The sequence below is a fragment of the Oncorhynchus gorbuscha genome, linkage group LG26 (genome assembly GCF_021184085.1).
Source record: "Oncorhynchus gorbuscha isolate QuinsamMale2020 ecotype Even-year linkage group LG26, OgorEven_v1.0, whole genome shotgun sequence".
NCBI lineage: Eukaryota > Metazoa > Chordata > Actinopteri > Salmoniformes > Salmonidae > Oncorhynchus > Oncorhynchus gorbuscha.
Window position 1 is genome coordinate 30,873,299 of NC_060198.1, and position 22,451 is coordinate 30,895,749.

Genomic DNA, 22,451 nt, shown 5'->3' on the forward strand with positions numbered 1-22,451 from the left:
AACGTGTACTATTGAATAATAAAGTAAATGTTGTTGTTTTTTCAAATGTAGGCCTATCCATAATCATGTAGTTGACAATTAATGAAATACTTCCTGATCTATGGACAGTCCAAAAAAATATTGGTTGTAAGACTGACATAAATATATATATATTATTTTTTTTTTGGGGGGGGGTGTAAGTATGAGGGGGTTGGGTCTCCTATAGTACAGGGTGGGGCCCTATGGTAATGGGGTTAATGAAATCTGAGAGGTGGTATTTTTCAGTTCCCACTCAGATCCAGTCTGACATCAAGTTGGTTGACTGGTATTTTAATGCACCACAACATACAAAATGTACAACAAATAGGATGGTGAAATCAATCTGTGACTGCCACGTCTTGGCTAAATGGCCTCACCATATAGCCTACATCATACAGTGATGGATTTAGCTTTATTAAATTTTATGTAACCTATCACATACACATATTAGCCTATCAAAATACAACATTTAGCTCCATGATCTACTAAAACGCAAAACACAGAGACATAGTAAAACAATATATATTTTAGATTGATGTTAGAGGAAAGAGAATCAGTCTGATGAGGGAATCAGCAGTCAAGGTCACCAGCATAAAACCAATTTTAATTTGAGTCTTCATTGTGCCCGCCTCCTACTCCTTACCCACCAATCAGCGTGTCTTCTGTCATATAACACAGAACGAAATTATCCTAATGCAATTTGTATATAACCTACTTTCAGACATCCGACACAATGTCAAATATTCAATTATGTAGGCCTAATGGTTCATGCATTTCACTTATTGTTTTACACTGAACGTAGTACGGGTTTGACACCTACAAATGATGCCGACCTAAAGACACAAGGATGTGGTGAGTAAATGTGTGTTTTTAATTATAGTCCCATGAGTCACTTTCCTCATCAATATCTTTCTTGGACATTTAGTTATTATTTTGCTGTAGCTATAGCTATTGGGTTGGTGGAACTTAGACGTGAGGTAAAAGTAGGTCATCTAGATAAAGATCCTAGAGGCACAGATGAATCCATATGCTGCCTCCACATGCCCAGATCATTTAGTTCCCATATGCTCGGGTATGGCTTAATTTCCTGTTCTTTTAAGATGACCTCAGCACACACAGTGACTAGATACTGTGCATCCCAGCAACACCTCTAATCATTAGGATATCTATCCAATTACATCTCTCCCAAGTAGTTCAGACTAGAGTGCAAACCATAGATCCTACATAAAAGAAGGGTGTGTAGACCATGCATTTTACTGGGAAACATTGCATGATGATATCATTACATTGAGTTCCTTCATTCTATCTTATCCTGGTGTTCAGTGCCTCTATGGTGTAGTATACAGTACATGTTAGAGCAAACTATTTAATGCAACATTTAATCCCAAGAAATAATTTTCTACAAAAATTATATTCAGCCATGTGACTATTGCCCTCTGCTGTTTGGAGAAAGGAAGTCAGTCACCAAGTAAGATTTTGAAAATAAAGAATTATTTCCACTGCAGTGTAGACTACATTTCTTGGAAATTAGTACCCCCACAGCACATAATGAGAAAAATCTCCATAGATTTGAGCTGGCGAAGATTCATTTAGCTACAGACAGATGATTATTTAAAAATCCCCACGTTGGCCTAATATGACCTACAGTGTGGTTTTATAGATTGGTTTGATTCATTTGATCATTTTGTGATGGCAAAATGCATGCCTGTGCACACACTCGCGCCAATAGGCTTACTTTTAGGCCTAGATCCATTTTTAAACATGTAGGCCCACACTGCTAAATACTCCCATTATTGCTAGCAAGTGCCCCAGTTATCTGTGATTGACATTAAGTAAAATGCTCAAAATGTAAGACAAAACATCCACAGGAAAATAATCCACTGGGCACGGATGTCAATTCAAAGTCTATTCCACGTTGGTTCCATGTATTTCATTGAAATGATGTGGAAACAATATTGATTCAGTCAGTGATGTGCCCAGTGGGTATTGTTTACCAAACTTTTTAGAGCGCCAGTACTGAAGTTGAAATGTATATCACCTGGCACATGCGCAAAACCATGTCAAATTTGAGTATAAATGCATCACATGCATGCACTTCTGTGTTGTGCAAGTGCCTTAGGTCATGAGCAAACACATCTTGATTTGGAAGATTGATTTCCATTTTATTTGGTATGGCAAACCAGACAAAATTAAAAGGGCCTATTTATATAATGAATATGAATTCGGAGGGCAGAAATGATTAAATATTAAAGCCTTAGACCTATCACTAAAGGAGTCAGTCATACAAATGTTATACTTAAATCCAAACTGGTTCACTAGTAAATTAGTAAGAATGTCTCACCCCATGTTCAGCAATGGCCTTTTTCCCTTTATTCAGACTACAACCTCTCACTTTTGTTTTTTTATTTTTATGAAATAATTTCCAAAATATCGCTATTTTTAAAACAAGCCATAGAAAGTTAGTTGCAATTTCAGTTTAATCCACCAGAAAAGACAGAACAAATAATACAACAAATTCAACTCAACTCAACTAATTGATTTAAAAAAAAAACATGATTTAAAGAAAAGGGTAAAATCTTTGTCAATTATATCATAAATAGGACTGGTGGAGTTAAAGTATGTTAAACATGCAGCTAGCAAAAATATATGGACATTTTGAGCTCCGTTAGTAAAAATAAAGAAAAAACTTTTGACCGGTAGTGCAGATTGCAAAATAGTTGGGAATAGATTTTCGATGTACCGATTCCATGGCACATGGTTTATAAACTGATAAGCAAAACAACACCAGATTCAAAACTTTGAATTTTAAATTTAAATAATTATACAAAATTCTTGGAACCAATAGAATGTTATACATATATAAGGGGGATACAACCTTCCCAGCTCTGCAGATTTTGCTGTGAAGAGACAGAGTCATTCGATCATATATTTTGGTACTGTAGCTTGCTTTTTGTCACAGTTCCAGGAATGGCTGAAGAACTGCAATATTTACCTGGAGCTAACTCTGCAGATAGCACTACTGGGTGATTTGAAAAGTCACAGTCAATCAATCAATAATATAATAATACTTTTAGCAAAAATGTTTCTTTCATTTACAATCTGTAGAAACTATGAGAATAGAAATGTTCAGAACTTTTGTGAAACAGCACAGTTGAAAAATATATGGCAAATAGAAATCCAATATGGATGGTGTTAAGAGACAGATGGGAGGTGTTGAACGGAGCTGAAGGGTGGGACTAATAACAAGATAACTAATATATACTGTGTATGTAGAATGTATATAGGTTCAGAACTTTTGTGAAACAGCACAGTTAAAAATATATGGCAAATAGAAACTCAAACTGGAAGGACATCTGAAATAGATGGGATATTTTGAGGGTAGAGGAAGGACAGGACTTAAAACAAACAGTACCCGCAAAACACCAGTCTCAACGTCAACAGTGAAGAGGCCACTCCGGGATGCTGAGTTCCTCTGTCCAGTGTCTGTGTTCTTTTGCCCATCTTAATCTTTTCTTTTAATTGGCCAGTCTGAGATATGGCTTTTTCTTTGCAACTCTGCCTAGAAGGCCAGCATCCCAGAGTCGCCTCTACACTAGTGACGTTGAGACTGGCGTTTTGCGGGTACTATTTAATGAAGCTGCCAGTTGAGGACTTGTGAGGCATCTGTTTCTCAAACTAGACACTCTAATGTACTTGTTCTCTTGCTCAGTTGTGCACCGGGGCCTCCCACTCCTCTTTCTATTCTGCTAAGAGCCAGTTTGAGCTGTTCAGTGAAGGGAGGAGAACACAGCGTTGTACGAGATCTTCAGTTTCTTGGCAATTTCTCACATGGAAGAGCCTTCATTTCTCAGAACATGAATAGACTGACGAGTTTCAAAAGAAAGTTCTTTGTTTCTTGCCATTTTGAGCCTGTAATTGAACACACAAATGCTGATGCTCCAGATACTCAACTAAAAAATAAGGACAGTTTTATTGCTTCTTTAATCAGCACAACAGTTTTCAGCTGTGCTAACATAATTGCAAAAGGGTTTCCTAATGATCAATTAGCCTTTTTAAAATGATAAACTTGGATTAGCTAACACAACGTGCCATTGGATCACAGGAGTGATGGTTGCTGATAATGGACCTCTGTATGCCGATGTAGATATTCCATAAGAAATCTGCCGTTTCCAGCTACAATAGTAATTTACAATATTAACAATGTCTACACTGTATTTCTGATCAATTTGATGTTATTTTAATGTACCAAAAATGTGCTGTTCTTTCCAAAACAAGGACATTTCTAAGTGACCCCAAACTTTTGAACGGTAGTGTGTATATATTATATATATATATATATAGTACCAGTCAGAAATTTGGACACACCTTCTCATTCAAATTTTCTACATTGCAGAATAATAGTGAAAACTATGACATAACTATGAAATAACACATATGGAATCATGTAGTAAACAACAAATCAAAATATATTTTAGATTCCTCAAAGTAGCCACCTTTTGCCTTGATGACTGCTTGGCATTCTCTCAACCAGCTTCACCTGGAATGCTTTTCAAACACTCTTGAAGGAGTTCGCACATATGCTGAGCACTTGTTGGCTGCTTTCCCTTCACTCTGCGGTACAACTCATCCCAAACCATCTCAATAGGGGTGATTGTGGAAGCCAAATCATCTGATGCGGCACTCCATCACTATCCTGCTTAGCCAAATAACCCTTACACAGCCTGGAGGTGTGACGTGTAATTGTCTTCTTGAAAAACAAACGATAGTCCCACTAAGCGCAAACCAGATGGGATGGTGTATCACTGCAGAATGCTGTCTGAAGAGTCCAACATTTGTGACAGACAAGGGATGTTTAGGGTTTTATCTATGTAAGTGTGCATGGTGTTGCCTACACAATTGAAAGCATCGCCACGTTTTGTGACTAGTCTTGTTCCTGTTGCAGCTTCTTGGATCTCTGCTCGAGCACATCTGCACTACGAAGCGTGCCCACAGACTTGTCTGATAGTGGTGTGCAGGTCAGCTGTTTGTTTACCTGCCCCCGCCCACAATTGCTAATAACCCAACCCCAACCACCCGACTAATCTGAAGCATGCACCTGACCCTAACCCGCAAATATAGAAAATGCGCTGTAGACTACACTTGGTCTCTTTCAGACAATTTTTGTGAACTAAGTGCAGTTCTCTTAATTTATTGTGCAGTGTGAACACTCCAATGGAACTCAGACAATTCAAAAGATCCCCAGAAGTGAACCGAACTGAGACCATCTCGAGAGGTGGTCTGTTCGGTTCGCTTATATTCCACAGTCTGGTTCCCTTTTTAAGGGCAATGTGAACACAAAGCTCCCAGATTCACTTGTCATTATTCCTGCACCACACACTCCCCTCAAGCTCAACTCGGGACTTCAAAGCCAATTCCACTGCATTTTTTCATTGTTCCCCTCTAATCAGGGACTGATTTAGACACGGGACACCAGATGGGTGCAATTAACGATCATGTAGAACAGAAAACCAGCAGGCTCTGGACCTCATAGGGTAAGAGTTACCCCTGCACTAGACTACTGCAGCACTGTTTCCACTGCCATAACCCCTCACATTGGTGCCATAAAAGAAAGAAGATGATGTGCTGTTTTTGAATATTGATTAGCGAATGTGAAGGATACACAAGACATGACAAAATATATGTGTAGTTTTGTACTGATGCAATGTTTAGATTGATTGTTTGCAATGTGTGATGTTTTGGCTAAGTGAGCTTCAAAAACGTTTTATTCCATTGTGGGTTTGAATAGTGTGAAAAGACAACAACATATTTGGTCACAACATAGGGTACAAATTCAACGCTAGCTCTTAAAGGGGCAGTAGCCTATATTGGGTGTGCAATTTTCAATTACAGCATTATTTACAGCATAATCTGAAGTTATTATACTAATTATTCTGTTGTCAATAAATGCACGTGTTAATATTATCTTCTGATTATAATTATTATGGTTCATCTTTTAAATAAATGCAATCTATTAGCTTCCTAAATGTGAGTAGGTATATCTAGCTGTCCAATAACAACTTCTGGCGGAGAAGGAGGTAGCTGCATGCCAATATGGAGAACGGAGTATAGGCGAGTGGGTGTGTCAAAAGGAAAGTAGTGGGCGTGTGAAAAGGAGTGGGTGTGTCAAAAGCGCTCTGCTTTAGGTTAGAATAAAGACAGAAAAACTCGGTTTTAATTGAGATGTGGGGTTTTTTTTCCGTTTCTTACCACGCAACTACCATACATTGAGATACAGTACCGCGAGAGTTTGGACTTCTGTTTTGAAGCCAGAGGATGAGTCCGAGGTGTATTTCACTGATTTCTTCAACAAATAATAGTTTTACAACAAATAATGGTACATTGTCAGTATTGATGATGGGTGTACAGTTGCTTCATGTGTTGTATGTGTGTGCTTACTGTGACTGTCACCATGATATTGGCTACTATGTAGCTATTTACAACGCTATTTTCCCATGTATCAAGATGACATCTAGATGGTTATCAATATTAGTTATTTATTGTGTAGGCTGCGATCCTACTTGAAATGAAATCATGTGTGAGAAAAAAAAATCCACGTTGCTCCCGCCAGGGACACGACCATGATAACCAGCAGGAAGCTCTTCAAGTCAGCAGGTAACAAAAGCCAGAGCACTGGTCGCCGGCTTTACTATCGATTCGTAGTGCAGCCCAATCAGCCGTGCAAAGCAGTCTTAAGTGGCAACAAATCTGGCCAATTAACTGATTGGACCATATCGAGCTGCAGATACCCATAATTGTTCTGATGGAATGGCTGGTCCTGCACTTTGCAAAAACCCAGAGTGCATTGAGTGAAGGTTGTAAAAAGATCTTGGTTCTTTCATAAACATAGCAATGAATACAAAGAGGACTCATTGCTCTTTCAAAGGCGAGGGCAGTGTGAATACAAAAGAGAACTGAGTTATTTTGCTTTAAATAGGACCGAGATTGGTTATTTTAAAGCGGACCATATGTCAAAACACCCTCACAGATGGCGGAACGATTTTTGGGGTCGTGTGCTCACAAGCGACTTCTGCTATCAGAATACAAAGATCGCATTGAAAAGACTGGTCTAGACGCACAAAAGTCACTTTGTGGTCTGATTGTGTTCAGATCTGGCTGACCACTTCTGGAGGTGGTCAGGGATGCATTGTGTGTTGATTTCTCATCAGTATGGACACAATCAGACTACCGAAAGCGCATACAGTGGACGGTGTCCGAACTCTATGATGATCCGAACTCTATGATCAGAATACTAAAGCTACATGAATTGTAAGTCTAGACACCACATTTGACAGGGGGTGATTAATTTTGTGGCCTAATTTAGATATGTTCTGCTTATAATTTCTGACATTATGGTATGCTATTTGTTAGCAACATTGTCTATAATGAGATTATATATTGCCCGAGAAGGCTAAATAAACCCTTGCTTCACCAGAAATGTAATCAATTATAGAATTAATTTTTATTTTAACCTTTATTTAACTATGCAAGTCAGTTAACAATCTTATTTCCAATGACGGTCTCGGAACAGTGGGTTAACAGCCTTGTTCAGGGGCAGAATGACAGATTTTTACCTTGTCAGCTCGGGGATTCCATCTAGCAACCTTTCGGTTACTGGCCCAAAGCTCTAACCACTAGGCGACCTGCTGATGAACGCTTCGATCTCACTGACCTCGGTAAAGTTCTGTCATCTCTGATTATTTTGCGGAGCAAAGACATTTGGGGTCAGGGGAGAAAATTAAATAACAATTTTTAAAGATTTTCTGTGCAAAATGTCCAAATGACATATGGAAACCGAAAGCTGTGAAAAGGAACCAACATGTTTCGAGAAATATTTCAGTTTGGCTGCATATTTTCTGTAGCCTCGTTGAAATACTATACGCTTTTATAATGCTGCTAAAGATAGCACCTCTACAGATGGTCCCTAATTGTGCATTGCATTCTCTAAAGATGCTTAAAGAAATATCTAATATTCTCAACTCCTGTTCCAAAATCAATGTGCATTTGGTGTATAATTGTACTGTGGGAAATGCTTAAGTCTTAGTATTAACTCCTGCAGAATATGTGAGGGGTTACAGACCTACAGTCAGTGTCCAGATTCCAGTTCCCATTTAACCCATCTGAACAGTAGGCTACAGTTCCCTTTGGGTGCCATAGGCCTATTTGAACAATTATATCCCTCTATCCTATTTATTGTAAACTCTCCATTTTGCAGATTTTCTCTTATTGAATGAAACTCAAGCATTGTACTTTTTGCCTGAGCGGATCAACATTAACTTTTTATGCACGCTCCCAAAAGCGTTTCGCGAGTGGAGTGTGGGCTATTTCGTGCATGTAGGCCTAAAGTTAGGCCCTAACGCAAAGGCATCAACCTCGTTCAATGGAAGACCGAGTGTCTGCAAGTTTTCGCTTCTCCCATGTACTTGATTGATTAAATAAGGTCACTAATTAGTAAGGAACTCACACCTGGTTGTCTATAGGGCTTAATTGAAGGGAAACATCTCATCTGCAATGCTTTAGGCTTACCCACTAATGCCAGAGATCCAAAACAATTATCAAAGGAAAACCTCAATGCACAGGAATTCTACATTTATGGATGTTTTTTATGTGTATTGTTTCAACAAGCCCTTCATCCACACAATATTTCCTGACTCTAAAGCATCCCGCCCTACGGGTTATGAGTCAACCACGCATCACTCGTGTACAAGAACACTAGCCGATGCTCGGGAACTGTGCACCCCTTTTCCCTGCAGGCTCTGTCATTTTATTATTTTGTTTTATGAGATTGAAAATGTATACCGGTTTGATTGAGAAAGGCCTGTGAATAGTATGTGATGATATGATAGTCTACTTCAACGTTTGAGCTTTCAGCTATTACAATGATTTGTTTTAACCAGTTAATTGTTCATGTTCAGCCCTGCTTGTTGAAGTTAGGGTGTTGCCTGGTACAGAGTACCAGCAAAATAAATAGTGACAGTACGCCATACCGGTAAAGCTTGAGCGCATCACAATCATTTACTCAAAGATGGCATGAAAACTGTAGGCTATTGCACCACAATGTATCATTACCGCCTGTCAGTCGCAATAAAAATGAGCGAATGGATTTAAACGTGTGCTATAGGTATTATGCGTTGTGGTTCGAAGTTAACACTGACATTTTGCCAAGGCAGAGATGACCGTCCCAAGGCACGCGTGGGCAACAAGACTCAATCAATTTGTGCCACAAAAGTAGACCTATTATGACAATCACTGAGTTGGCATACACTTTTTGCTGTTTGTAACATACGTTTCTTTCCATTCTTCAAATGACGGGTGCACAATGAACTGTTTTGATGCTGGGATTATTTTAGTGGACGAATGTGCGCAGGTAGCCTACTTCTTTAAGTCATTTGTTTGACAAATCAGATGAAAACATCATGACTGGTTGTGTTCATGCCACATTAAACGTCAGTACATGTTTGCAGTAAAAAACAACAACCTGTTTTTACTATTCATTAAGCATAGTGGATATGACCCCTTCATAAATTTCAAATTTGTAAATAGTCAATGAAAAATACAAATCTAAAAAGATAAGTGGTTACCCAAACCTTTCTGACTTTCTGGAATAGTTCCAAAACACTCCTCTCAACGGAACATATTTAAATATAACCCTAGCAAACATCTGAATTGAGATGTTAACCCGTGGTATTTTCCATTAGGGGGAGAACTGCTCTGATGTAGTAGGCCTACATAATCTCAATTTCTACTGAGCATCTGCCCCAGCCTGGTCTCATAGACTAGACCTAACATAGTACATTTAAATCGGCAATACCCAAATTAGTATGACATTTTACATTTGTTATGGTTACATAAGACATGGTTACTTAACAAAAAAACGAATGAGCATGGATGGATGGGCATGTAGCCCGAGCTCAAATGTCATCATGGACAACTTTAGCATTTTAGCTAATGGACAACTTTTCAACTACTTACTACTTTTTACCTACTTTGCAACTACTTAGCATGTTAGCTAACAATTCATCTAACCCTAAACTTAACCCTTTTAGCTAACCCTTTCCCTAACTTCTCCTAAGTTTTCCATGTGCACAAAAAGCTTATTTCTTAAAAATGTTGTGCACAAATTTGTTTACATCCCTGTTAGTGAGCATTTTTCCTTTGCCAATATAATCCATCCACCTGACAGGTGTGGCATATCAAGAAGCTAGTTAAACAGTATGATCAATACACAGGTGCACCTGTGACAATAAAAGGCCACTCTAAAATGTACCGTTTTGTCACACAACACAAACCGGCTCCAATGTTGTTTTAGAGAATTTGGCAGTAGGTCCAACCAGCCTCAACCGCAGACCACATATAACTACACCAGCCCAGGACCTCCACATGCAGCTTCACCTGAGACCAGCCACCCGGACAGCTGATGAAACTGGAGTATTTCTGTTTGAAATAAAGCCCATGGTGGTTCCCCTGCCAAATCATGTGAAATCCATAGGTTAGGGCCTAATTAATTTGTTTCAATTGACGGCTAAAGCCACTTTCTACCACGCTAAATTCCAAGCATCTGCCTCTAACCCTAGGAAGCTCTTTGCCACCTTCTCCTCCCTCCTGAATCCTCCGCCCCCTCCCCCCCCTCCCTCTCTGCAGATGACTTCGTCAACCATTTTGAAAAGAAGGTCGACGACATCCGATCCTCGTTTGCTAAGTCAAACGACACCGCTGGTTCTGCTCAACTGCCCTACCCTGTGCTCTGACCTCTTTCTCCCCTCTCTCTCCAGATGAAATCTCGCGTCTTGTGACGGCCGGCCGCAACAACCTGCCCGCTTGACCCTATCCCCTCCTCTCTTCTCCAGACCATTTCCGGAGACCTTCTCCCTTACCTCACCTCGCTCATCAACTCATCCCTGACCGTTGGCTACGTCCCTTCCGTCTTCAAGAGAGCGAGAGTTGCACCCCTTCTGAAAAAACCTACACTCGATCCCTCCGATGTCAACAATTACAGACCAGTATCCCTTCTTTCTTTTCTCTCCAAAACTCTTGAACGTGCCGTCCTTGGCCAGCTCTCCCGCTATCTCTCTCTGAATGACCTTCTTGATCCAAATCAGTCAGGTTTCAAGACTAGTCATTCAACTGAGACTGCTCTCCTCTGTATCACGAGGCGCTCCGCACTGCTAAAGCTAACTCTCTCTCCTCTGCTCTCATCCTTCTAGATCTATCGGCTGCCTTCGATACTGTGAACCATCAGATCCTCCTCTCCACCCTCTCCGAGTTGGGCATCTCCGGCGCGGCCCACGCTTGGATTGCGTCCTACCTGACAGGTCGCTCCTACCAGGTGGCGTGGCGAGAATCTGTCTCCTCACCACGCGCTCTCACCACTGGTGTCCCCCAGGGCTCTGTTCTTGGCCCTCTCCTATTCTCGCTATACACCAAGTCACTTGGCTCTGTCATAACCTCACATGGTCTCTCTTATCATTGCTATGCAGACGACACACAATTAATCTTCTCCTTTCCCCCTTCTGATGACCAGGTGGCGAATTTCTGCATGTCTGGCAGACATATCAGTGTGGATGACGGATCACCACCTCAAGCTGAACCTCGGCAAGACGGAGCTGCTCTTCCTCCCGGGAAGGACTGCCCGTTCCATGATCTCGCCATCACGGTCGACAACTCCATTGTGTCCTCCTCCCAGAGCGCCAAGAACCTTGGCGTGATCCTGGACAACACCCTGTCGTTCTCAACTAACATCAAGGCGGTGGCCCGTTCCTGTAGGTTCATGCTCTACAACATCCGCAGAGTACGACCCTGCCTCACACAGGAAGCGGCGCAGGTCCTAATCCAGGCACTTGTCATCTCCCGTCTGGATTACTGCAACTCGCTGTTGGCTGGGCTCCCTGCCTGTGCCATTAAACCCCTTCAACTCATCCAGAACGCCGCAGCCCGTCTGGTGTTCAACCTTCCCAAGTTCTCTCACGTCACCCCGCTCCTCCGTTCTCTCCACTGGCTTCCAGTTGAAGCTCGCATTTGGTGCTTGCCTACGGAGCTGTGAGGGGAACGGCACCTCAGTAAGGCTCTGATCAGGCCCTACACCCAAACAAGGGCACTGCGTGGCCTGCTCGCCTCCCTACCACTGAGGAAGTACAGCTCCCGCTCAGCCCAGTCAAAACTGTTCGCTGCCCTGGCCCCCCAATGGTGGAACAAACTCCCTCACGACGCCAGGACAGCGGAGTCAATCACCACCTTCCGGAGACACCTGAAACCCCACCTCTTTAAGGAATACCTAGGATAGGTTAAGTAATCCCTCTCACCCCACCCCCCTAAGTTTTAGATGCACTATTGTTAAGTGACTGTCCCACTGGATGTCATAAGGTGAATGCACCAATTTGTAAGTCGCTCTGGATAAGAGCGTCTGCTAAATGACTTAAATGTAAATGTAAATATGAATTGTAATGCCGGAAAATAGTTGAAATTGTTGCATTTATATATTTTGTTCAGTATAAATGGAGAGTGCAGAATATAAATGAATTGCTCTGAGACCAGGTTGGTTGCCCTGGGGTTGCCACAAGGTACATCAGTGGTGGTTGGTGCCGTTTACGATTAGGGAGGACGATTTATTTATTAGTATGGCCTTACTTCTATTACAGCATATTGGATGACTGTCATTCATATTAGCATGGCCTTACTTCTATTACCGCATATTGGATGACTGTCATTCATATTCCATTCACCAGCTCAATGTAACATCCATAGATTTAGGCTATATATGTGAACAACTAGCAACCCAAAGGTTGTGAGTTCGAATCTCATCACGGACAACTTTGGCATTTTAGCTGATTAGCAACTTTTTTAACTACTTACTACTTTTTTATTTATTTTGCAACTTCTTAGCATGTTAGCTAACCCTTCTCTAACCCTAACCTTAACTCTTCCCCTAACCCTTTAACCTAACTCCTAAACTTAAACCTAACCTTAACCATAAATCCTAACCCCTAGTCTAGCTAACGTTAGCACCTAGCTAAAACTCATAACATATCATACGTTTTGCAAATTTGAGACATATAGTACATTGAGCAAATTGTTAACATATTGTATGTTTATCAAATTCGTAACATATAATACCAATTGTCATTCGTAACATATCATATGACATTTGTGATGGACATTCACAAATGAATACATACCTTACGAAACGTAACATATCATACTAAATAGAGTGTGTCACCAGGTTGGTTACCTCAAGGTACATCAGTGGCGGTCGGTGCCGTTTAAGATTATGAAGGACAATTTATTTATTTATCAGCATGGCCTTATTTCTATTACAACATATTGGATGACTGTCATTCATATCAGACGGGCTCATACATAAAACATTATCCAGCCTATAGTCTACATCTTTTTTTTTTTAGTAGTGGGACTGCCACTCCTTTTGCATTTATTGAGCTTCATTAAAGAGATACAGTAGTAGCCTACTGTTTTGAAAAGACGGGAATGATTGGAGGAGGTTGATGTTCTGAAATGACATTTTAGCTTGTGATAGCCATATCTCGCATTTCCGAGCATCTTTGCAGGAACACGTCATTTCTCAGTACTGCAGCCACAGTGCGAGCCAAACACAAAGATTCACACACACACACACACACACACACACACACACACACACACACACACACACACACACACACACACACACACACACACACACACACACACACACACACACACACACACACACACACACACACACACACACACACACACACACACGATGCCATTTCTAACCTGTTACAAAAAATGGATTTAATGTCTTTCTGAATATGTCCTTGTTATCTCATTTCCACCTGCAACTGGACAAAAACGTTTATAAGATATACTTATCCCTTCCAAAATGAGAATGAAGAAAGTATCGCCAAGCAAAAATTCAAGTAAAGTTTCACCATCATTGTAAAGCTGTAATTATTTTGTTGTTTTGACAAAGTTATTTCTGAAGATGATTTATTTAGTGATTCATTTACGTGTGTCCCTCATTTTAAGGTCAACCCTATTATGTGAACTGAACGCTCGTTTTAATATTGTGAAACTATTCCTTTAAAAAAAATATGTTTCAAAAGAAACATTGAACATCTAATAGTCAAATCGTAGAGTTAAACCAGGTGAGCTGTCTCTACTCTTTTTGGCAATTTTCTGGTGTTTTGTGGTGTAAAAGTGAGTGGGTGGGGCATAACACGTCAACGCTTGCGCACATATGGCACGTTTGCAGGACTTTTTGACATGAGGTGAAGCAGAGAGGAAGTGATATGTCAGGCACCTGCATGCAGCAGACACATGGTTGGAAAGGCCCAGTGCAGTCAAAAGGTTTTATAAATATTTCCACACTATGAGGTTGGAATTATACCACATAAAATTATTTCACAAATAATTGTGCCGGATCCCAATGGTCACATATCCATGGCTTGGACAGGAATAGGAGAGGAGTGTGGGTATGAAGTTAAGTTCAGGGAGAAGGCGAGGGCCTGGTCGATAAAGTTCCCCGCGGCACCGGAATCCACTAGAGCTGTAGAGTCGACACTCGAGGGACAGCCAGCCAGTGAAGTGCAAATCAAAGGGTTTGGCGGGAAAAGATGATAATGGAATAGTCACGCCTACTCTAGGAGACAGAAGGTCACGGGGCTACCCCTCTTCTCTTGTGGCCCCCGGGTTGTGACGTACCGGACACCACTGAAGCTGGTGCCCCTCCTGGCCGCAATAGGAACAGAGATCCAGCTGTCTCCGGCGACGCCACTCTGCCACGGAGAGGTGTGTGGCCCCTACCTCCATGGGTTCAGGCTCTGCCTCAAGACAGCCAAAGGAGGGAGGTGAGTGGCGAGGTTGACACCGGCGCTCCCGAAGAAGATTATCCCGACCGATGGCCATCCCGATGAGAGCGTCCAAGGGTATGTTGTCATCCTGACATACCAACTCCATCTGGACCTCTTGTGGAAAAGAGTGTGGAGCCCTAGCTCATTCCATCCTCTGGAAGCTGCCACAGTCTGTAAGGTGATGTTGTACTACGAAGCGGTCTGAACACCCTGCTGGAGTTGTAAAAGTCACTCACCTCCCCTTCTGCCCTCTGGAGAATGACTGCCCTGAAGAGAGCCATGAACCTCTTATAGGAAACCAGCTCCTCCTCTCCTCTCTACCAGAATGCCGTAGCCCACTCCAGCACCCATCCGGTCAGCAGGGAAATGACCGTGGAAACCATATGTATTCTTTTATTGCAGTTTATTGCAACGTACCCGCCCCCTACTCGTCTTCTTTCTTTGGATTACCTGCCATTTTGGGGCCTACCTACCCACTGCCCTCTCCTCACCTGGATTAACACTGCGAAATTAAAAATTTACAAACTTTGTTATACAAACGTGCTGTATACGCCTTCCACTATCTGTTTCTCTCTTTTAAGAAGAAGCCATTATTTTTCCTCTCTTGTTTCTGAGTAACTTGGTCACGCGGCCATAAACGAAGAGCCTCCGAGAGTGACCACAGTTTCCGGTCCATGCTCTTTTCGTATCTTTATCAGGCACAGCTGTGTGAAGATATGAAGAGAACAGAGGCTAGCTTGAGCAGCAGAGACAAGTCTATCAGCAGAAAGGTGTAACAAAACTGCCGTTATCACTTGTTTGTTCACTGTGTTCCCACCATGATCTCACACACACTGTCAAACGCTCCCTAAAACACTTCTGCGAGCAGGCCTTTCTAATCGACCTGGCCCGGGTATCCTGGAAGGATATTGATCTCATCCCGTTAGTTGAGGATGCCTGGTCATTCTTTAAAAGTAACTTCCTCACCACTTTAGATAAGCATGCTCTGTTCAAAAAAATGCAGAACTAAGAACAGATATAGCCCTTTGTTCACTCCAGACCTGATTGCCCTCGACCAGCACAAAAACATCCTGTGGCGGACTGCAATAGCATCGAATAGTCCCCGCGATATGCAACTGTTCAGGGAAGTCAGGAACCAATACACGCAGTCAGTCAGGAAAGCCAAGGCCAGCTGCTTCAGGCAGAAATTTGCATCCTGTAGCTCTAACTCCAAAAAGTTCTGGGACACTGTAAAGTCCATGGAGAACAAGAGCACCTACTCCCAGCTGCCCACTGCACTGAGGCTAGGTAACACGGTCACCACCGATAAATCCATGATTCTCAAAAACTTCAACAAGCATTTCTCAACGGCTGGCCATGCCTTCCTCCTGGCTACTCCAACCTCAGCCAACAGCCCCCCCCTGCAGCTACTCGCCCAAGCCTCTCCAGGTTCTCCTTTACCCAAATCCAGATAGCAGATGTTCTGAAAGAGCTGCAAAACCTGGACCCGTACAAATCAGCTGGGCTTGACAATCTGGGCCCTCTATTTCTGAAACTAGCCACCGCCATTGTCGCAACCCCTATACCAGCCTGTTCAACCTCCTCTTTCATATCGTCTGAGATACCCAAGGATTGGAAAGCTGCCGCAGTCATCCCCCTCTTCAAAGGGGGAGACACCCTGGACCCAAACTGTTACAGACCTATATCCATCCTGCCCTGCCTATCTAAGGTCTTCGAAAGCCAAGTCAACAAACAGGTCACTGACCATCTCGAATCCCACCGTACCTTCTCCGCTGTGCAATCTGGTTTCCGAGCCGGTCACGGGTGCAACTCAGCCACGCTCAAGGTACTAAACGATATCATAACCGCCATTGATAAAAGACAGTGCTGTGCAGCCGTCTTCATCGACCTGGTCAAGGCTTTCGACTCTGTCAATCACCAAATGCTTATCGGCAGACTCAGTAGCCTCGGTTTTTCTAATGACTGCCTTGCCAGGTTCACCAACTACTTTGCAGACAGAGTTCAGTGTGTCAAATCGGAGGGCATGTTGTCCGGTCCTCTGGCAGTCTCTATGGGGGAGCCACAGGGTTCAATTCTCGGGCCGACTCTTTTCTCTATATATATAACAATGATGTTGCTCTTGCTGCGGGCGATTCCCTGATCCACCTCTACGCAGACGACACCATTCTGTATACGTCCGGCCCTTACTTGGACACTGTGCTATCTAACCTCCAAACAAGCTTCAACGCCATACAACACTCCTTCCGTGGCCTCCAACTGCTCTTAAACGCTAGTAAAACCAAATGCATGCTTTTCAACCGTTCGCTGCCTGCACCCGCACGCCCGACTAGCATCACCACCCTGGATGGTTCCGACCTAGAATATGTGGACATCTATAAGTACCTAGGTGTCTGGCTAGACTGTAAACTCTCCTTCCAGACTCATATCAAACATCTCCAATCGAAAATCAAATCTAGAGTCGGCTTTCTAGTCCGCAACAAAGCCTCCTTCACTCACGCCGCCAGACTTACCCTAGTAAAACTGACTATCCTACCGATCCTTGACTTCGGCGATGTCATCTACAAAATAGCTTTCAATACTCTACTCAGCAAACTGGATGCAGTTTATCACAGTGCCATCCGTTTTGTTACTAAAGCCCCTTATACCACCCACCACTGCGACATGTATGCTCTAATCGGCTGGCCCTCGCTACATAATTGTCGCCAGACCCACCGGCTCCAGGTCATCTACAAATCCATGCTAGGTAAAGCTCCGCCTTATCTCAGTTCACTGGTCACGATGGCAACACCCACCCGTAGCACGCGCTCCAGCTGGTGTATCTCACTGATCATCCCTAAAGCCAACACCTCATTTGGCCGCCTTTCGTTCCAGTTCTCTGCTGCCTGTGACTGGAACGAATTGCAAAAATCGCTGAAGTTGGAGAATTTGATCTCCCTCACCAACTTCAAACATCTGCTATCTGAGCAGCTAACCGATCGCTGCAGCTGTACATAGTCTATCAGTAAATAGCCCACCCAATTTACCTACCTCATCCCCATACTGTTTATATTTATTTACTTTTCTGCTCTTTTGCACACCAGTATCTCTACCTGTACATGACCATCTGATCATTTATCACTCCAGTGTTAATCTGCAAAATTGTAATTATTTGCCTACCTCCTCATGCCTTTTGCACACAATGTATATAGACTCTTTTTTTTTCTACTGTGTTATTGACTTGTTATTTGTTTACTCCATGTGTTACTCTGTGTTGTCTGTTCACACTGCTATGCTTTATCTTGGCCAGGTCGCAGTTGTAAATGAGAACTTATTCTCAACTAGCCTACCTGGTTAAATAAAGGTGAAATAAAAAATCAATAAAAAATTAACCTGCTAAACTGCCACATACACAGAGGTTGTATTTTCCTATAAAGGCTGAGACCCAACTCTTGTTTGTTGGGCTCTTAACGCTGCACTGTTGAGTGGATTGTTAACCAGCTCTAGATTTGCAAATCTTATTAATTTTTTTTGTTGTTTTGAAGACTCTGCCGACTCTCTTCCTTTTGATTAAAATTTCCACGACACCTTCCATGGTGACATCACCATGTGGTAAATGATATACCAATACAAAAGAGAGCTTCAAACCTCTGCCAATAGCAGCTACTTTCTCAGACCACCCCCAGACAGTCCTAGCAAAATTCTTGCTTGAGAAATTGCCCTTTGCTAAGAAGCTATTTTTGTTACTATTTGACCATTTGAATTGAAAACAATCACTGTTAGGTACATAATTGTTACCCAGAAATGATTTGATATTGAGATAAAAACAGCATTGGACCTATAATGTGTTCCTTTGGATATTCGGTCTCAAATTGTGCCCAATATAATAACCAAAAATCTCAAATTTGGACTCATCAGACCAAAGGATATATTTCCACCGGTCTAATGTTCATTGTTTGTGTTTCTTGGCCCAAGCAAGTCCTTCTTCTAATTGGTGTCCTTTAGTAGTGGCTTCTTTGCAGCAATTTGACCATGAAGACCTGATTCACGCAGTCTCCTCTGAACAGTTGCTGTTGAGATGGGTCTGTTACTTGAACTCTGACACATTTTTTGGGGTTGCAATTTCTGAGGCTGGTAACTCTCATGAACTTATCCTCTGCAGCAGAGGTAACTCTCGGTCTTCCTTTCTTGTGGCGGTCCTCATTAGAGCCAGTTTCATCATAGCACTTGATGGTTTTCACGACGCCACTTAAAGACACTTTAAAAGTTCTTGAAATTTACATTTACATTTTTACATTTAAGTCATTAAGCAGACGCTCTTATCCAGAGCGACTTACAAATTGGTGCATTCACCTTATGACATCCAGTGGAACAGTCACTTTACAATAGTGCATCTAAATCTTAAAGGGGGGGGGGGGGTGAGAGGGATTACTTATCCTATCCTAGGTATTCCTTAAAGAGGTGGGGTTTCAGGTGTCTCCGGAAGGTGGTGATTGACTACGCTGTTTTCTATTGAATGACCTCCATGTCTTTGAAGTAATGATGGACTGTTGTTTCTCTTTGCTTATTTGAGCTGTTCTTGCCGTAATATGGACTTGGTCATTTACCAAATAGGGCTATCTCCCGTATACCACCCCTACCTTGTCACAACACAACTGATTGGCTCAAAAGCATTACGAAGGAAATAAATTCTACACACAAATGAACTTTTAACAAGGCACACCGGTTAATTGAAATGCATTCCAGTTTGGTTGAGAGAATGCCAAGAGTGTGCAAATCTGTCATCAAGTCAAGGGGTGGCAACTTTGAAGAATCTCAAGTATATTTGGATTTGTTTAACACTTTTATTGGTTACTACATGATTCCATGTGTTATTTCATAGTTTTGATGTCTTCACTATTATTCTACAATTTAGAAAATATTAAAAATAAAGAAAAACCCTTGAATGAGTAGGTCTGTCCAAACTTTTGACTGGTACTGTAAATATGGACTGTTTAGTGCCAAAAAATAAGTAGTTAAATACATGTACAATTGAATTACAAATGTTTCTTGATCTGTCTTATATCAGATATACTGTTGGACAGACACTTCAGAACAAACATCCTTTAGATTTTTTGGGAGGGGCAGTATCTGTCGTTCCATGTATTGAATCTGTTAAAATAATTATTTGTTTTTATTGAATCTTTATTGAATCTTGAATCTGTTTTTCCATGTATCGGCTAATAGTAGTAAGGCCAAAAATAACGTTTCATCACATATTATTTTTATATTTTATTTTATACTTCATGAGTTGTTAAAATTTTAAATCACATAGCAAAAGTATCCTTGTTATGTCCTTCTTTAAACAATTCCATATAGCTTAGTAGACATTTGACGAACTGACTTGTTGAAAAGGTGGCATCCTATGACGGTGCCCCGTTCAAAGTCACTGAGCTCTTCAGTACGGGCCATTCTACTGCCAATATTTGTACATGGAGATTGCATGGCTGTGTGCTCGATTTTATACACCTGTCAGCAATGGGTGTGGCTGAAACAACCAAATCCACTCATTTGGAGGGGTGTCCACATACTTTTGCATATATAGTGTATGTCTCAAACGTTGTTCTCACAGATGGATTATGTTGCGAAACAGAAGCAGGGTTTGGAAGGGACCTCCTACAATGCTCACAGGGCAGCCACAAAACAACCACATCCTCAGTGACACTCCAGCAAATGACGACTTCCAATATGTCAGATATGTCATTGTGCACTGAACTTGATCACACAGTCTGTGACACAAATGAATGAATTCATTTTGCTTTAGAACTACTCGAACAATGATGCCATGTGGCATGGTTAGCCGAATCTATCAGAACCAATAAGGTAAGAATACTATCTGAATAGTATTTTTCTGAATAACATGAATAACATTGAAGTACAATATCTTTATTCTATTGTTAGCGTTGTCTACCATCGTTAAGATTTCTTTGTGTGGAGTTTGGTGTTATTGAAATCGCATTTGTAGCTTACATTTCCAGACTTAACCTTTGCTTGACATGAAATTGATAGTTTAATTCAAGACTTTCTCCTTCTTCTCGACTTCAATACAATACTATATATTTGTTTCCTACACTTCCAGTAATGGTTATTTCACTTCAAATAATGAACTCCAACACAAGGACATATGTGATTTTATTGTTTTTCAGGCTTTCAGGTGCCATTGATGATCTCAGTTATTGAGCAGAACAGTCCATTGTTGCCCTCATGGCTGTGAAACAACCGCTAATCAGCTCACTGGTGTTGTGTTACCTGATTCAATATGGTAAGTTGAACTTTTTCTCATCTATTATTTGTGCTATATATTGTATTGATTTTCAAGTGATGTGTTTTCTCAAACACATATCTAGATAGTTATCTCCTATGAGTAGTAATTGGTTGGATTAGCAGGAAATGTTTTTTTCACACCAGGGTACCAGCTGAGCCTTATATAGACTATGAGTCTGGGTACCATGGCACTGGCATCACTGACCACATCATTCTTTTTTCCTGCATTCACAGTTGCATGTTTCTGCAATGTCACCTGCACCACAGACTACAATACATCCCTGAACTGTTCCTGCTCAGGCACAGTGCCCTCGTCTCCCATTCTCCTTAATGCAGAGTGCAGGTACACACTGTTCTCTTTCACTGCTGTGTGTCTGGCCTTGCACCGGTAGATTTAAGAGATCACATTTATACATATTTATGTACTGTAACATTTAAACATATCATTTTCAGAAAAACATCTGAATGTTACATAAACCTTTTCATATTTGGTTTTGCTTTTCTTCACAAAAGCTGTATTTGAATAGTATAATCACTCTTCTCTCTTTTCAGAGATTCTGTTGACCAAGTGAATGATAGCTGTGAAATAACACCCTCACAAAGCTGGTGTATAATACAACCAGAAGATTTTTTCATGTTAATATCCACTGACACTACTTGCACTGCAAGAGTAAAGCACACAGGAAAAGAAGACAAAAGGAAAACAGATGACTCAACTGACTGGAAATTGTATAAATTAGGTAAGTGGAGTAGACCTATGTCATAGGATGGTTTGTACTTTCCCCTGAACATTGTCTCTGATTCAGTGACAAGATATGAATAAGAACTGTTTATTATTAGCAGTAAGGTCATCTTATTAGCCACTTATCAGCCAATTACTGGATTGAGTATTTTGTCCTATTCTGCTGTGACACATTTTTATCAGCAGTTTTGAACTTTGCGCAGCTTTGAAATGACAGTGTTGAACAGTCTTTACAATGAGGATTATTGTGTGACGTGGACTGTGCGTCCTGGGTTCTTATGTATCACCCACTTTGAAAGCTAATATGGTAGAAATGATTTGTGCACTTGAATCCATACCTTTTTCATATAATGGTTCCAAAGCTTCTCGGCCTTTTCTTCCATAGTGAAGCCGCAGCATCCAGTCAATGTACAAGTGACAGAGAACATTGACAGCTACAACGTCACTTGGCAGATGGATAAAAACATTTACCTTGATAAATGCCTCATGTACAGGGTGCGGATTACAACAAATAATAACTATATAAAGGT

The 22,451-nt window shown here is 41.4% G+C and overlaps 1 protein-coding gene across 2 annotated transcripts in view; it reads left to right on the plus strand.

Moving 5' to 3' along the window:
* The first annotated feature begins 7,164 nt into the window (after positions 1–7,164).
* il21r.1 (interleukin 21 receptor, tandem duplicate 1) overlaps positions 7,165–22,451 on the plus strand; it is a 30,812-nt gene continuing 15,525 nt past the window's right edge. Inside the window, exons 1-5 of one of the 2 annotated variants that reach the window (XM_046331536.1) lie at positions 7,165–7,323; positions 21,062–21,177; positions 21,414–21,522; positions 21,732–21,919; positions 22,307–22,449. In XM_046331536.1, coding sequence (XP_046187492.1) covers positions 21,120–21,177; positions 21,414–21,522; positions 21,732–21,919; positions 22,307–22,449 — 498 coding nt within the window. In that variant the 5' untranslated portion in view covers positions 7,165–7,323; positions 21,062–21,119. Of the gene's footprint in view, positions 7,324–20,503; positions 20,739–21,061; positions 21,178–21,413; positions 21,523–21,731; positions 21,920–22,306; positions 22,450–22,451 lie in introns of those variants that run through there. The other variant, XM_046331535.1, reaches the window with a different exon arrangement.